This window comes from Suillus clintonianus (genome assembly GCF_016758775.1).
Source record: "Suillus clintonianus strain FC179 chromosome Unknown DEU56scaffold_35, whole genome shotgun sequence".
In the NCBI taxonomy this organism is placed as follows: Eukaryota; Fungi; Basidiomycota; class Agaricomycetes; order Boletales; family Suillaceae; genus Suillus; species Suillus clintonianus.
This window is the reverse complement of record NW_024539259.1, coordinates 333,096-349,374: the sequence shown is the minus strand read 5'-3', so window position 1 is coordinate 349,374 and position 16,279 is coordinate 333,096. Positions and strand designations below refer to the sequence as shown.

At 48.2% G+C, this 16,279-nt stretch overlaps 3 protein-coding genes across 3 annotated transcripts; 1 reads left to right on the top strand and 2 right to left on the bottom strand.

Moving 5' to 3' along the window:
- Positions 1-208: 208 nt before the first annotated feature.
- DEU56DRAFT_352782 (uncharacterized protein) lies at positions 209-1,092 on the bottom strand. Its single transcript, XM_041345807.1, has 4 exons — positions 1,075-1,092; positions 957-1,025; positions 627-900; positions 209-571 (listed from the first exon to the last, which is right to left on the bottom strand). The coding sequence occupies exons 2-4, from the start codon at positions 959-961 to the stop codon at positions 386-388; spliced, it is 465 nt and encodes a 154-aa protein (XP_041208533.1). The 5' UTR covers positions 962-1,025; positions 1,075-1,092; the 3' UTR covers positions 209-385.
- An 11,249-nt stretch (positions 1,093-12,341) lies between these two features.
- On the top strand, positions 12,342-14,140 carry DEU56DRAFT_804426 (uncharacterized protein). The gene is made up of 16 exons (XM_041353250.1): positions 12,342-12,411; positions 12,465-12,474; positions 12,533-12,552; positions 12,605-12,637; positions 12,685-12,781; positions 12,831-12,859; positions 12,911-12,938; positions 12,988-13,020; positions 13,071-13,147; positions 13,199-13,259; positions 13,309-13,383; positions 13,433-13,543; positions 13,593-13,633; positions 13,685-13,710; positions 13,763-13,968; positions 14,033-14,140. The coding sequence occupies exons 1-15, from the start codon at positions 12,373-12,375 to the stop codon at positions 13,950-13,952; spliced, it is 870 nt and encodes a 289-aa protein (XP_041208532.1). The 5' UTR covers positions 12,342-12,372; the 3' UTR covers positions 13,953-13,968; positions 14,033-14,140.
- On the bottom strand, positions 14,141-16,024 carry DEU56DRAFT_804424 (FAD/NAD(P)-binding domain-containing protein). Its single transcript, XM_041353249.1, has 3 exons — positions 15,866-16,024; positions 15,350-15,806; positions 14,141-15,299 (listed from the first exon to the last, which is right to left on the bottom strand). Exons 1-3 carry the CDS (start codon positions 16,000-16,002, stop codon positions 14,487-14,489), a joined length of 1,407 nt encoding a protein of 468 aa, XP_041208531.1. The 5' UTR covers positions 16,003-16,024; the 3' UTR covers positions 14,141-14,486.
- Positions 16,025-16,279: the final 255 nt, after the last annotated feature.

Here is a 16,279-nt window from a genome sequence, read left to right as displayed (position 1 = left end):
ACTGTCTCGCTTATTCCATGAATTTATGTAAAGCGAGCCATTGCCAGCCAACGAATACACAAGTCCAGTAAAGTATGATTTTCCGTCGATCAAGTTTCAAATCTGGTAAATGAGGCTCAGCAGTGAGATCGCCCTCATGGACAGGATTCACAGGAACGCGCTGGTTAGGCAGTACGTTGCAAAAGTGGTAGCTGGTCATGAGTCTTGTCAGCATATAAGCGACTTACATTAAACTCGCGCCCGCAAATTAACTATGAATAGGGACGAAAAGAAATCAAAATCTGAAGGACATGGTAATAAAACACTACTTCAAATCAACATAGATAGCGCAGGAAAACAAGAGCAACGACAGAACTGAAATACCCGAGGACATCCATGAAAGCCGCTAGCAGCAGAAACACGACTTGCCACCTCCGTGTCCCCCAGTATCTGTCTGCACTGCTACTAGTTGCTGCTGTTGCTGTTGCGTATTAGGCTGTTGTGTAGCATTGGGGTCCTGCGGAAGATCATCGAAATATTCGTCAGGTACCAAGTCCTCATCTCTCCCAGGAGCATCTGCTGCAGCATTGCGCTATACATTCCCATATGAGATAGCCAAAAAAGTGGTAAAAATGAACCAGGCGCACCTCTTTACCCTTTGCGAAAGGAACATCGACGACGGGTGGTGCTGCATGATCGGGTCGCCAGGTGAATAGGTGTCGTACGTGGGCTTTGAAGGTCGTGGGAGCAGTGGCACATGGTAAGGCAGTGGGCTGCTTTGTTGTGAGTGAAGGTGCAGGTGCAGGTGCAGGTGCAGGTGCAGGTGGTGGAACTGGATGAGGATTCCTTGTCATAGCGAGCCTGAGTTTCTTAAAGCGCCCCGGGAGCTGCTGAGGGTCGCGGCCTGGAAATTTGAGAATACTGTAATGGATGGTGTGTGAGAGAGAAATAAAGATAAAATGCACTGTTGCACTCACGCCATGCGTGTCCCGGAAGAAATCTGGTTCTACATCATAGCCATCTTGATCTTGCCCCGGAATCTCCGCCTGCATAATTTAGGTCAGTAGCGAAAGGGTCGAGGAAGTGAATACATGCGCCAAGAATACGGTCATCATGAGCAAGCGCGCTACATTGTTCCTTGAAGTCTGAGTGAAATGCGGGTGAGTATGACAGGTTCGAGTAGCATTACTGAAAACTTGCCGTTGGACCAATCGAGGCAGTTAGCCTTCTCAGTTTCATCGATGGCGTCCATCATGTGCTGGTGTGATTCAAGGGCTTCTTCGACTTTACCTGCTGAAAGGAAAGCCTGACAGCGTTTCTGGTGTGTGCGGTGAGCCAGAAGGACTCAAGATCCCAGCCGAAGAGCTGGACGAAGCACTCAGTTATAACAGAATAGTTCGATGCATCATGTCAACGTACCATGATGAAGTCCTCGTATATTTCATGGATGATTTTCGATGGGAAAGCGCTGGAGTTGATGGCGGCGGCGAAGTGGTCAGCAGCTTCGTCATAATGTGCGCTATCCAAGGCCCTGGTTCCGAGCTGAACGCGTAGATATGCCTAGTGTCCAAATTGGCGATATCAGTGTTGAAAACGGAGCATAGCCGCATGATACTGACTTCCACGACGCGACACGCGAGGATATCAGCATTCGGACAAGCGGCAGCCAGTTCTTTGACGAGCAGAATTGCCTCGTGATGTTGATCTGCATTGAAGAGGACAATGGCCTGAAATACGGAATGGAGCAGAGAGTGTGCGGAACGAACTTAACCTACCTTGATCAAGAGAAGAAAAGTTTGTGAATCTTGGTTCGTGAACATGGATGCGACGTCAAATGCTACCCTTGCGTCCCGGACATTACCATTTCCACACAGGGCAATGCCTTTGGAGATATAGCCTGTTAATGAGCGCTGAATGTTGATGGACTACGTCACGGACAAAAGTTAACCTTTCGTAAGAGGGTCATAATTGGGCGGTATGGCCCACCTTGATTGCATCCTCGAGGGCGCGGTCCCAGTCTTGTTTTCGCGCCATAACGAATGAGCGATTGGCATAAGAGGCATGTTTATTGGCATAAGTATTGGGGACAGCGTCAATATCTTGCGTGAGTAGCTGTTCAGCGGTTGACAAGTCCCCAGTTATGCATGACTCGTGGGCTGCCGTGATAGTAGTGATGATCTGCATGAAGCATGCTCAAATTGCGTGACATGAGTCAAGGATGGAAACTCACGTTTGAATGAAAACCCCTACGTGCTTCCCACTCTGAGATTTGATTATCATCACCTCCGCTGAGGATGTTATTGCCATCTGCGGAGAACGTGATACATGTATGACTGCGTGGGTGCTGGAAGATGGCAATGGTTTGTCGATCTGAGAGCCGCCAGAGACGGACATGGTGGTCTTCAGATGTGGAAGCAACAAGCGTGCCAGCAGGATTGACGGCGATGGCGTGGATCGTGTCAGTATGGCCCTTCCAGGGATCACCGACCCTCTGCCAGGTTGATGTATCCCACTCTTGTATGGCGTTATTCACAGCAGAAAGAAGGCGTTTGCCATCGGGCGTCCACGCGAGTTGGGCGTTGACTCGAGCCTTGAAGGACTGGATGTTTTGCCTTGTGTCTGCATTATAAATTTCGATATGGTCCCTTATCGTGATGGCGAATATCGAACCCGGTGGACCGAATCATCTAATTTGATGTGATTTCCTTGTTGCTGCCATGTTTTGGTGCACCACAGCTTGACCCTCTTGTTCCCTGAACCAGTGGCCAACACTGTACCATCCGCGGAAAAGTCCAGCGAGCTGACATATGATTCTGAGTGGGCTTCGATAGATTGGGTGAGTGATTCTCCCGTTTCTCCATGCCAAACGATGACCTCTCCATTGCTATCACCACTTGCTATTATTTGCCTATCTCGTGATATCGCCAATGCCTGCACCCGACTGCGATGCCCCTCCATCTTCTTCAACACAACACCTGTCTTCAAGTCCCAAAGACAAACCGTGTTGTCAATGTCCCACGAGCACGTAACCATTCTTCGTCTATCGGGGAAAACTGCGACTGCGGTTACGCGTCTTTCGTGACCTTTCAAAGTTCGAAGGGGTGTGGTGCTTGGAATGAGCTTCGTCATCTTACTGGAGGTTGGTAATGTTGAGCACAGTTGAGTTTTTCGTCTCACTGGCAGCTGCAGAGGTGCGTGTGTTGTGCGTTTTTACGTTACTTCACTACATTACCCTACCTTGTTTGCATAGACGCCCAAGACACAAGGTGGTTTGCTGCCAATCATACTTCCATCACACACTTGCCTTGGTCGACAGTATACCCTTCCGCCGCCTCGGCACTGTATACATTCGTCGGAATACATAACCGTTCGAATCTCATCATGTGCGAATCAACCTTATGAGCATTATATGTCCCGCTGGATGAAAATCCTGAGATAGCTGCGTTTTCGACCTTCCATGCGCATTGACACCAGAAACGAGCAGTTATCCTATCCTAACTTCTGGGCCCTTCACTCGTCACGCACGATGGAAGGAATTGCTCTACCGATTTCCGGTACTCCATGCCTCTTGTCTCAACGTCGAACCAAGAGCGTGTTGGTGAAGAGCTGTCGTGACGAAGCCAGAGGTCGCTAATCGACGAAAACCTGGCAAATGCAAAAAGCGGCGCTTGGACTTTCTCAGTCTGGTACTGGGTCGTCAGCGTGGAGATGTCAGTCTTTCCGGCACTCTTTCTCGTCAACTATCTCTCCTGTAGCACCACATTCTCCGACGCGCTCGCTCGAAATTTGTAGTTTGTTCACTCATTTTTTTCTGTCACCCTCCACTCCCTTGAACGTCATGACAACAATTCAAACTGCAGTCGTTCGCCTATACGTCATACCCCTTGCTACATAGCCGGCCACAACAGCGTACGACCCGAGCTAGGACTTCAAGTATTCGGCAGGTCGATGATTGACTTCTGGTGGGGTCTTTGACATGAGAGTGCGCCAGAAGCATGGAGCTAACAAGACTTACATTTTCTTCCCGTACGCTATTAGCTATGAAGCACGAGTCTTTTCACTGCAGTGTGCCTATACATGATAGCATCAGCAATAGGTAGTGAGCTCTGCCACGAATGCGGCCATACGCGACTTTATAATGGATCTAAGACACATGCGGTCTGGCCTATGAGTGATTTCCAGGCGAGTACCAATAGATATATGTTTGTGGAGACTCTGAGTGATCGGGACAGTGAGAAGTAATAAAGATTGTGATGGAAGGAAGAACCGTTAGCCGTGTTATCTTCGCGGTCGGCCGGGATGATTGAACGCTATACCTAGACGGATGACAGAAGAGAGTCATTCCTTCTCACTGAACAGCAGCACGCAAATAACACAGGCGGAGCAATTTGTATTTCCATAAAGAGTGCTAGTGAAGCGCTAAGCGTGACCAGACACGATAATCGCACGGCAGCTCACAGACGCAGCTGACTACCAAGCACGTACCGACAGGGATGTGGTGTTCGCACATGGTATCCTTCTCGCAGTATGACTTGCTGCAGTCTCTTGGAGGGGAGACAGATACCATGTATGATTTCATAGACATGGATCAGTTTCGGCTCATCATTGCTTCACTAGCAAACGCGGAAGAACATGATCGGGCCCTGTGTCTCAATTTGATCAAGATGGAATCATGGGGCACGAGCGCGCGTACGAGGTGAGCTACTCGCCTGACTCGATGTGATTGGTTTGGGGCTTGACCGTGACACGGATATCGAATGACAAGAAACTTATATCCTGGCAACGGCGGATGATACAATGGCCCTAATCAAATGGGCTCTTGCAGGTTCTGCCTAAATTTCTGCCATCCGACATCAATAATAATTCTGCCAAATCGATTCAGAGGTTTGCCCATTAGTATACGCAGGATATAAAAACTGGCCGTTTTACTACAATATCCCCTATCCTCAGAGTTCTTATTCGAGATCCCCGTCAGAAGATTCCATATCGCATCACTAGAAATGCGTTTCTCATTCCTCGCCGTTGTTGTTGCTTTGACAGCATCTATGTCTGTCAGTGCATGTAGCGAATATTATTGCGAAAGGACTTCGGATTGTTGTGCTGACTATGTTTGCGAAGGGGATGTGAGTATAAGCAGTTGCTGTCCATCCACATGACTTACCCTTTGCGCCTTGTAATTCTAATAGAATGGAGTCAAAGTCTGCATGATAGTCTCGAAATGAGCGGGCAGCCTGAGCGGCACGTCGCGACAGTAAGTCATGTTTCTGCTTTCGTTTTGGTGCCGTGGTTGATGGTGCCATCCCTAGTTCAGAAACGATCAGTGTATGGTTGGTTCTAGACAAACTTTAAGGCTGCTTGAGCAATGCAGACCTTTGAACATCAACCCCCCCCCCCCCCCCCCCTAGTATGATATATGCATCAACCTGAATGAGTTCTGACACGTTACGTACTTTTTGGTCCGGGGTGCAAGCTTACACATTCTGAAATACATCACTTCCAAGAATGAGCGCATTAATGAGCATGCACATGATTCGACATGAGCATTGGGATCGAATGATCCCTCTAGTGAGATCTCCGAGTTTGCTGCAGGCTTTGATGAACTTCTACTGTGGATTTTTATCAACGTACCTAGGCTCGTGACCAGGCTGGCTTACCAATACCATGGACAAGTCGAGTCGCGAAGCCAACGTCAAACACTTCAAAGACATAGTCCAGACTGGTTACGAGTCTAAGTGGTACCTCGTTTTGTGTGTCGTGTGATTTGGCAACTTGAGATCAATGTGATGATAGGCGTCTATCGGAAGCAACAATCTTCAAATACATCATGTAGTAGTAATAATCTCTATTCCAACGAAAAGGTTCTGAAGGGAATGACCGCTTAGCAGGTGGAGAAAGCAGTACTTGTTTGCTAAGTGCGTGAAAGACACGGGAAGCACCTTGCTAGAAACGCAAAGCAGCCAACGTCTGGAACATATTCAATGTCCATCGGGGAAGGGGGTCTGTTCGTTGCAGCAGAAGCACTGGTACTTCCAGTCTGCAAGGTTTCTGGGGTAGTTCCATCTGTCACATTGGATGAGCCCAATGGGGGTGCGCTGCTGCTTGAAGCACCAGCATTCGCTACACCAGTGTTGGAAGTGTGGGCTGGTTGGGGAGGGGGACGTGGTCGCTGCACCACATGCCTTTTCCCGCTGATGGCGTTAGCGGTGCGCTGCGGGAATGTCATCAAAACGGGATCATGGATTGCCACAGCTCAGAAAACTTACATATTTGCCTCGAGTTGCGAAGACATCCACAGTGGGGATCCTGCTGGGGAGGGGAGTATCACCCTGAGGAGTGGAGGAACGAGAAATGACACGATTCATCATGTTTTTCATTCGTGAGCCTTTGGCATGGCGCGTGGTTGTAGTAGTGTGGTTGTTGCGTCCAGGTGGGGAATGCGTATCAAGCTGGAGACGGATGGTGAGACCCACATTGAGACTACCGTACCATATGGACTTACATCATCGAAGAACCTAGGCGGGATCCTAGTGCGTTGTGGGCGAGGCTTTTGGCCTGGGATGGTCTTCTGCAAGATTGAAGTTAGGGATAGTACATAACGAGGAGAAAGAGAGCGTACTTTAAGAATTTCCTGTGCGGATTGCATGACAGGTCAGCATGAAGCATGACATAAGGAGATTATTTGCTGGCCTGCTCTGATTGACTCTGAGGAACTGTCCATGTGCGAACGAGGTTGTCCGAGCAACCAGTGGCGATGAGCTGGCTGTCCTCGGAAAAGGCTACACACGAGACGGCATGAGGGTGCTCGAGTGGCTCGCCGATGGGTTCAAATGTGGTCAGGTCAAAGAATCGTGTTGTCTTATCGTTGGATGTGGTGGCGAATTTGGTGCCATTGGGAGCAATGGCCAGTGAGAGAAATGAATCAGCGTGCGCGTCAAACTGTTTGATGATGTCTCCAGTGGCAGCATCTGATATTCGGATGTCGTTATAATTTCCACTGACGAGACGGAGACCATCTGGAGTGAATGCGACTCGCCAAGCCCGCTGTTCTATTTTGAGTAGTTCTTCTCCATTTGCTGAATTCCAAACGATGATGTGTTCGTTCGTGCCTGCTGCCAGTTTGCTTCCATCGGGGGAGTATGCCACTGAGTATGCCCTGGACCGGTTGCTCACTCGGAGTGGTCCGAGGACTATTTCGCCCGTCTTCCTATTCCACACGCATACCGTTTCGTCCTCTGACGCACTTGCAAATGTCTCGTTGTCCGGCGCAAATACGATGCCTAAGACAGAACCATCATGACCTTCGAACGAGACGGGCACTCTCTTTTTTGTCTCGACCTCCCAGACCAGGATGCCTCCGTTATCCGCTCCACTCACAATCCAACGCCCATCGGAGGATGCTGCAACCGTCTGGGCTCCAAAATCGTTGTACAAGGGCTCCCCCACCTGTTTCTCCGTGTCCAAATCCCACACCCGAAGACTTTTATTATAAGAGCAAGTGACGAGGAGACGTGTACTAGGGATGAAAGCTACGCCGTTCACCCATGCTTCATGACCCTTGAGCGTCATTTCGACATGAGGTGGTTCCTTTCGAGTTGAAGATGCTCCATGAGTTGTAACCGCCATTGGATCTTGTTCGGCGACTCAGCCAGCAAGATCATAGAGGAGGGAGCAGTCACTTACATCCGCTATGGTGAGTGGCTGTTAAGTTGCATCTTCTACAGGATACTATTGCTGAATCCAAATGTCGGCCACTGTAGACACGTGGTGTCCGCGTGTTAACCATATTTTCAGCGCTTGTAGTAGGCGCCGCAACCGTTTTTACTGTACTTCGGCATGTCGTGGCTGATACAATTTATCGGCCCATCGATCTCTTGAACTTCTCGCATTGTACTAATAGATGACCGAATGGATGCAAAAAATCAATGGGTTCATATTGGTTGGCTGTGAAACAAGTATCATAACCTCAGCCCCAGGAAGGACCAGTTTTTCGTTCCGGCAGGCATCGTGTTGTAAGACTCTGGCAACTACCCTCAGTACGCTCGATTACTAGTACGTGGCTTTTTCTGACTATAGCACACGTTAATTGATTCCGCCTGTAGGTTTTCATGCGCAGGTTTGACCACCATTTGGACACAGCTCCAAATATTGGCTGGTCCGTATACTTATAAGCGAGAGTCTGCACAGCAACTGCTTTCGTAACGGCATCAGCGCTGACAGGGCACCACTGTTACACGCATGCTCATCGATTCCTCCCATATAAAAATGAATTGGCTCCGCATCTCACATACTTAATATTGTCTCCCATGAAGCCTTCCGGGAGATAGAGCTAACAATATAGGTTCCACGTTAACACCCGGTTCGCACATCACAAGCTCACGGATCACGACGATGTTATCCGGATATACATGATTCTCCGAATGGACCCAGGCTCCTGAGCGCCAGGAGTAATCTGAACATGGACGTCTTTGCAGAGTTTCGAAAATGAATTGTAGGTGGTTCGCGTGGTGTTTGAGCGTAGGTCTGACGGACACTGCTTCACGAGTAAACGCGGAAGAACATGATCCGGGCATGTGTCTCAATAAGATGGCATCATGGGGCACGAGCGCGCGTACAAGGTGAGCTACTCGCCTGACTCGATGTGATTGGTTTGGGGCTTGACACGGATATCGAATGACAAGAAACTTATATCCCGATGACGGCGGATGATACAATGGCCGTAATCAAATGGGATCTTGGAGGTTCTGCCTAAATTTCTGCCATCCGACAGCAATAATAATTCTGCCAAATCGATTCAGAGGTTAGTCCATTAGTATGCGCAGGATATAAATGCTGGTCTTTATATCCCCTATCCTCAGAGTTCTTATTCGAGATTCTCCTCAGAAGATTCAAATATCACAATCGCTAGAAATGCGTTTCTCCTTTGTCGCCGTTATTGTTGCTTTGACAGCATCTATGTCTGTCAGTGCGTGTAGCATATACGCTTGCAAAAAGACTTCAGATTGTTGTGACAACTATGTTTGCCAATCATACGTGAGTATAATCAGTTTACTGTCCATCCACATGACTCACCCTTCGCGCCTTGTAATTCTGATAGAATGGAGTCAAAGGCTGTTATTTGGTCGATTGAGCGGGCAGCCTGAGCGGCACGTCGCGACAGTAAGTCAGGTTTCTGCCTTCGTTTTGGTGCCGTGGTTGATGGTACCATCCCTAGTTCGAAGACGATTACTGTATGATTGCTTTGGACAAACTTCACGGCTGCTTGAGCAACGTGAACCTTTGAACATCTGGAAAACTTCATTGTATAATATATCAACCTGAATGCATGGAATATGTGTTACGTACTTTTTGGTTCAGGTGCAACCTTACATATTCTGAAATGCATCACATGATTCGACATGGGCATTGGGATTGACCAGAATGATCCCTGTGGTGAGCTGTGGTGAGACCTCCGAGTTTGCTGCAGGCTTTGATGAACTTCTGCCTTGCAATTGATTTTATAAACAGTAGTGGTACCTCGTTTTGTGTGTCGTGTGATTCTTGAGATCAATCATACTATAGCTAGTAGACGGGTACCCGCAGTCCTTCGGGTCCAGGGGCGGGAACGTCCGCTCGGAAGGTGCCGGGAACTTACAGTCGACTCAAAGCCGCCTACTTGTGTAACCAACCAGCTGTAGGCAGCGCTGAAGACCAGTCCTCAGGCCTCAGGAAGAGAAAGGATTTCCCAAAGTCCGAAATGATTTTCTTTCGGAATCTGGGAAATCATTTGTCGTCCTCGCCAACACCACAACCGCAACCTCCAATGCTCGGCCTCGCTCGCATGTCATTTTTTCTTTCACGCATTTAAACCTGCAATTCGCCCAGATGGCATACCCTGGTGGCCCTGTAGCTGCTCATACGTGGGATAACGAGTTATTCGAAATCCCTTAACCAGAGGGATCACTCAATCCCAATGCACAGTGCGCACGTCGAATCATGCGCATGCTCATTCTTGGAAGTGATGCATTTCAGAATGTGTAAGTTTGCACTCGGACCAATAAGTACGTAACGTTTCAGAACTCATATTTCATGCATTCATGTTGATACATATATCGTACAATGAAGTTTCCCAGATGTTCAAAGGTCCGCATTGCTCAAGCAGCCTTGAAGTTCTTCAGAAGCAACCATACACTGATCGTCTCTGAACTAGGGATTGCACCATCAACCACGGCACCAAAGCGAAAGCAGAAACATGACTTACTGTCGCGGCGTGCCGCTCAGGCTGCCGGCTCATTCCGAGACTATCTGGCAGGTTTTAGCTTTAGCGGCACTCTATTAGAATTACAAGGCGCGGAGGGTGAGTCATGTGGATGGACAGCAAACTGCTTATACTCACGTTATATCCGCAAACTTCATTAGAACAACAATCTGAAGTCTTTTTGCAATATGTGTTACATGCACTGACAGACATAGATGCTGTCAAAGCAACAACAACGGCGAGGAAGGAGAAACGCATTTTTTCTGTGAGGTGATATGGAATCTTCTGACGGGGATTTCGAATAAGAACTCTGAGGATGGGGGATACTGTAGGAAGACGGCCAGCTTTTATACCCTGCGTATACTAATGGGCAAACTTCTGAATCGATCTGGCAGAATGGTTATTGCTGTCGAGGACAGAATTTTAGGCAAAACCTGCAAGAGCCCATTCAATTGATTACGGCCATTGTATCATCCGCCGTCGCTGGGATATAAGCTTCTTGTCATTCCATATCCATGTCAAGACCAAACCAGTCGCATTGCATTGGGTGAGTAGCTCACCGCGTGCTCGTGCTCGTGCCCCATCTTGATCAAATTGAGACACAGGGCCGGATCATGTTCTTTCGCGTTTGCTCGTGAAGTAGTGATGAGCCGAAACTGGTCCGTGTCTATGACATCATACATGGTATCTGTCCCCCCTGTGAGAAGTATATCATGTGCGAACGTCGGTACGCGCTTGGTAGTCGGCTGGGTCTGTGAGCTGCCGTGCGATTATCGTGCCAGGGTATGCTTCGCGCTCCACTCTTTATGTAAAATTCTAATCGCTCCACCTGTGTTATTTGCGTGCTGCTGCTCATAGTGAGAAGGGATGATTCTCTTCTGTCATCCGTCTATGGATTCATTCTTCATATAGGAGAGGTGTATTGTCTCGTTCGCATCACTTTCTTCTTTGACCCCTCTCGCTCTGGCTGGACCGTCAATCGCGAGCCATTTTCCTTACGGCCACTGCAAAGTTGGTAGCAACACATCATTGATCTTTACCACATAGTATCATCCCGGCCGACCAGGAAGACAACACGGCTGACGGTTCTTCCATTCATTACAATTTTTATTACTTCTTACTGTCCCGATCACCCGGAGTCTCCACAAACATATATCGATTGTCACTCGCCTGGAAACCACTCATAGGCCAATCCGCATGTATCTTAGATTCATAATAAAGTCGTGTAAGGCCACATTCGTGACAGAGCTCACTACCTACTGCTGATATATAGGTACGCTGAAAAGACTTGTGCAGCCTGAACATCATTTGTACATTTAAATTCGCTTGAATCTTGATAGCTAACAGCCTAAGGGTAGTACATAGAAGAGAAGATGTTAATGCGCATCGTCAGCTGCCTCGTGGACCTCTTTATGACGGACTGCGAGATATCAACTGCTGCTCCAGTATACTGTACTACCTCGACCTCTTGAGATTTCAAACTTCAGGATGGCATGTAATGTCCATCCCGGCAGCCTGTCAGGTGTGCATGTTCAATCAGCGAGACGCAGGGTTATAGAAATTAGGCAGGATGGTAGCGACTCCAAGACATTTACGTTGTTCCCCCCAACGTGGACGAAGTCCAAAATTGTGCTGATGAATGTATTGCCATTGTTAATCTGCCACGAACGTGAAACTGAAAACATCGGGTAAAGTAGTAGAAAGCAAAGGCACGATGTTAGTGAACGCGAGTGATGACAGACAAACATCAGTAAGAAACAGATGTGAACTTCCACTCTCAAAGTTTCTGGATGTATACCTTTCGAATGCGGCTGTCCAAGGAATTTAGTTTTCCGGAACAAAATAAGAATCTGAGTGTAGACTACCTTGAACATACTGAACTCAAGTGAGCACATCAGGCGAGGCGGAGTACGCACCGAGAGAGTTTGACGTCCGATGAGATTTGCAGACCCCACACAATAGTCAGCCATCCTGAGGTAAGTTGGAGGAACGACTGTCTTCGTTCTATGATATATGGCTCGGGGAGACTGGAACTAAGTGAGTTGGCAGCGTGTATTTAGCACTGCCTTTTCTCCATATAAATATTGCAGTGCACGCTGCGATACTTATTTTCACCTGCTCCTTGCTGCAGACTGCCATTCATAATCACCCGCTCGAGAATGTCAGTCCCAGATACCTTCGGTTTGCAGTTAGCAAAGGTACTCCAATCGTGCTTTTTATAGTCCTTCTCTAATGTCTCTAATCATCAAAGTATACTAACGGTAAGGGTCGGCTGATGACAATGCTTGTCATAATTCACAATGCTGTTTCACTCCAAAGTCGCTGCATCAGCAATCCTAGTAAGTCGTGTCGTTTCAGTGTCATTATAACGATTCTCATGAGTATCACCAGATTTATGACTACTTTGTCACGTTACACTCTGAAGTCAGTAAAACCAGCCACCCATACCTCGGCGCTAATATTTCTTCCAGGTCCAATGGACCTGGGGACGGAAGTGGGGAATTATTCGCACTGCCTTCACGGTTTCACGATATGTACCTTTTGCTGGTGCACTTATGACCTCTTACTGTGAGATACGCTGGTGCGCACTACAATGCAAAAGCTGATTCCTAACCAGCCGCTGTCAAGACATGGGGCACGCAAGATGTGAAAACTTTTATCTGTGCAGTGTCAATTGCGGCTCACATTGAAATATAGTGTGCACCCTTCAACGATGCTGTAAATGGTTGGTCCAGACGACTGTCATGACATGACTTTGCAATGACATTTTGCAGGCATACATTTCTTGGGTATCATTGCCTCGGAAGGTTGGGTTTTGCACACCACGTTATAGCGTGCATTTACATTTACACAATAGTATTATTGATTGTCAGGATCTACGTCTTCTCTGGCAGCAAAAAGGCTTATCTTATCATTCTTCTCTCCTTTGGTTTGGTACGATGATAATTTCTATTTCCCTGTGTGCCACTAACCCGTATGGTGCAGGTCATCTTGGCGGCGTGTGTGATTCTAAGTGCTGCTCCCATCAATTTGGACATCCCAGGAGGCGAGGTCTAAAGGCTCACTTCTTAGTTTTAGTATTCATTCTCTTTCAGTCGCCCTGCCTTGCGTGTTTGAGGGAGCTCACAGTAGTGCTCTCGTATATGGACTCTTATCGTTCTTCGAGATTGGTGAGGCAACAATTAATTCGAAAATCCTTACCTGACAATTCGGTTCTAGTTCTCATGTCCATCATGGCATTTCTGAGATATCAACACTATCTTGGTTCTCATAGCACACTAATGAAGAGTATCTATCGCGATGGACTCCTCTACATGTTTTGCATCACGAGTATGAACACCAAATATTGTTTATCCGTTTCATGCTGACATCTCCACAGTGATATCTACAGTCAACGTGATTGTTATTGTTGTGCTACCTGTGAGTTCTTTGCTTTTCACGATGGCCTCAAAGAAATGACTAGACTCCTAGCTCTCATACAGCGAGACGCTAAACGTGTAAGTCTGGTCAAGTACATATGCCGTCGAAAGCTCATATTCCTCATTTTAGACCTCAGATTGTTGCGCATAGCGTTCTTGCCTCTCGAATACTATTCAATCTTCAAGCGAGCGGCGACCAATCGGCCTTCCCCGCCTACCGGTTGACGACTTCGACGGTAATTCGATCGCTTCCACAAGCGTGGTATGAAGGCACTGGCAGGGAGACAGTTACTGGTGCCGTCCAGCCAGATCAAGCTTAGCCCTGCCGATAGTTCTGTGGGTCATATCATGAATGGCGCTTGTGATTTGAGCTTGCTGACTACGAATTGTTAACCCCTAGCTTCTCATTGTCGCATCTTCCGCACTACAGTGGTGAGCTACTCCATTGCCCACGCGTATGCTTTCTCAGTGCTTTGCAGTTGCGTATCAATGACTTATAGACGGACAATTTGTACTTGTGAAATTTTGTTCCTCTTGATCGCATAGATGTGTTACAATAATCTATTCGGTTATGCACTTGTGGTGACAATCTCAGATAGCTCTCCAACGATTCTCTCTTTGACCCGCAATACGCCTGTCCCAGCATCCCTTTCCTGCACCATGGAGATAAAACCATCAACTGATTCTGCAGCTGATATGATGCCAGCTTCCTAGATCAATGATATGCCATCAGCGAGGAGTGGTGCGTTGACAGGTGGAGGGTTGCGGAGCATCGATAACTTGGTCTGCGCCGCGGCGACCTTTACGCGTAGGTCGCATCAACAGCTCACTCTGCATCGCATCGATAGCCGAATCTACGTCGCATCGCCATCTTCCTTCATCAACCTCCCAACTCCCGCAGAAACATACAAACTTTCCATCTTCTTAGCATACATCGCAAACCGCCTCCCATCCTGCTCATCATCCCACCTCGCAAGCACTCCGTCCAATACCTCACTTGCCCTCACGACATCATCCCGGATACCCCTCGCATACTCCATCTCATAGCGTCCCAAGAAATGAAAATTGACCAAGTTGGAAGGGTTGTCGGATTCTGAGCGTTGTTCGGCTAGGGTGCGGAGACGGTCTTGCTCGTATGCGAGTCTGGCGTTGGGTGTGGGAGGTATTGGGATGAGCCCGGACCATGCGAGGGAGAGCCAGGTGCTGGTGAGGTCTGAGAGGGTGAAGGGGATGAAGGAGGTGGGTGCGCCTATGAATGCGAGGGTGGGGTTGTGGGCGTAGAGGATCTGATTGTGGAGGGAGGGGATTCGAATGGGTGTTATCGTGCGGGATGTTAATGGTACAAGAGTGCGGGCGAGGGTGTGTGTGTCTGGATTCGTGTCTGGGAGGAGGACGCGGAGGTATGGTACATGCGGATAGTAGCCTGTTCCGAATAGGACGGCGTCGATGCTTTCGATGGTGGTTTCGTCTTGGACGTGCGCAGTAATTTTGTTGTTTTCGCTGGTGGTGAAGCGATTTATAGGGCCGATATCTTGGATGCGGGGGTCTGGTAAGGAGGGGAATACGGAGATTCGACGGGTGGATCTGTATATTGGCGTTTGAGCTACGGGCGCAAGCTGAGCGGCCATTTCATTTGCAGAATTTGCATTTCCGATGACAAGGACGCGCTGATGGATTATTAGTATTTCATGGATGTAAGGAGGAGCAAGGGAATTACTTTTTCCTCGTAACTATGGTGTGGACCCGTCCAATTTATGGCGTGCTGGACTTGTCTGGGTCTTTGCTGATGCAACTCTTGAAGACCCGGTACGTCTGGAAAATACGGGTTATCAAACCAGACGGTAGTGATAACCACCGCATCCCAAGTTTCTTCCAATACCACACCGCCTTCATTCCAATCTTTCATGCGGACAGTCCATCCACCGCTCTCCAACTCTTCAACTCCAGTAACCTCGAAGCTCAAACGAATATGCCCGCTTTTGAGAAACGGGCGGGCGAACTCCTTGAGGTAGGTGTTCGTCTCTGTTAACGTAGGGAACGGCTGGTGTTCTCTGGGAGGCTCCGGAAAAGGGTGTTCTGAGAAGGAGAGAAACTCGGGTATGACGTTGCCTATGAGCCCTGGGTATGCGGGCGTGGACCAGCGAGGGCGATTGTCAAGGTCGTGGTTTTGATACCTTCAAGGATGGTTGTGTACTCTAGGCTTCATGTGAACTGGATTGCTTGATAGACGTACCAGACCCCGCCGATGTCATTTTGTCTTTCGACGAGCTGGACTTTGGTGAATGACCCGCGATGGAGACAATTGCGCAGTGTTATGAGCCCGCATGGTCCTCCGCCGATGATGAGCAGGTTCTTTGGTTGGAGAGTCATATAGAAGTAGGACCAAGTATTCGCTGACTCAGCAAAAAGTCCTTTGGCTGCTTTCCTTCATGTTAATATTTGGATGTGCGAGAATTGTTCGTTGTTCAAGGGCCTGTGCTCAAGGACGTCGCAGTACTAAGTACATAACATTCGGATGACAAAACAAAAATGGGTGAGGAGGGATATCAGGTCCCATTTGATATCCCTCTAACCCTTCTTTGTTTCGTGCTGTAACTGTCGAAGTCCGTGACAGTCTGCACTTTTCAAGTTCAGGACGTCGATTCGC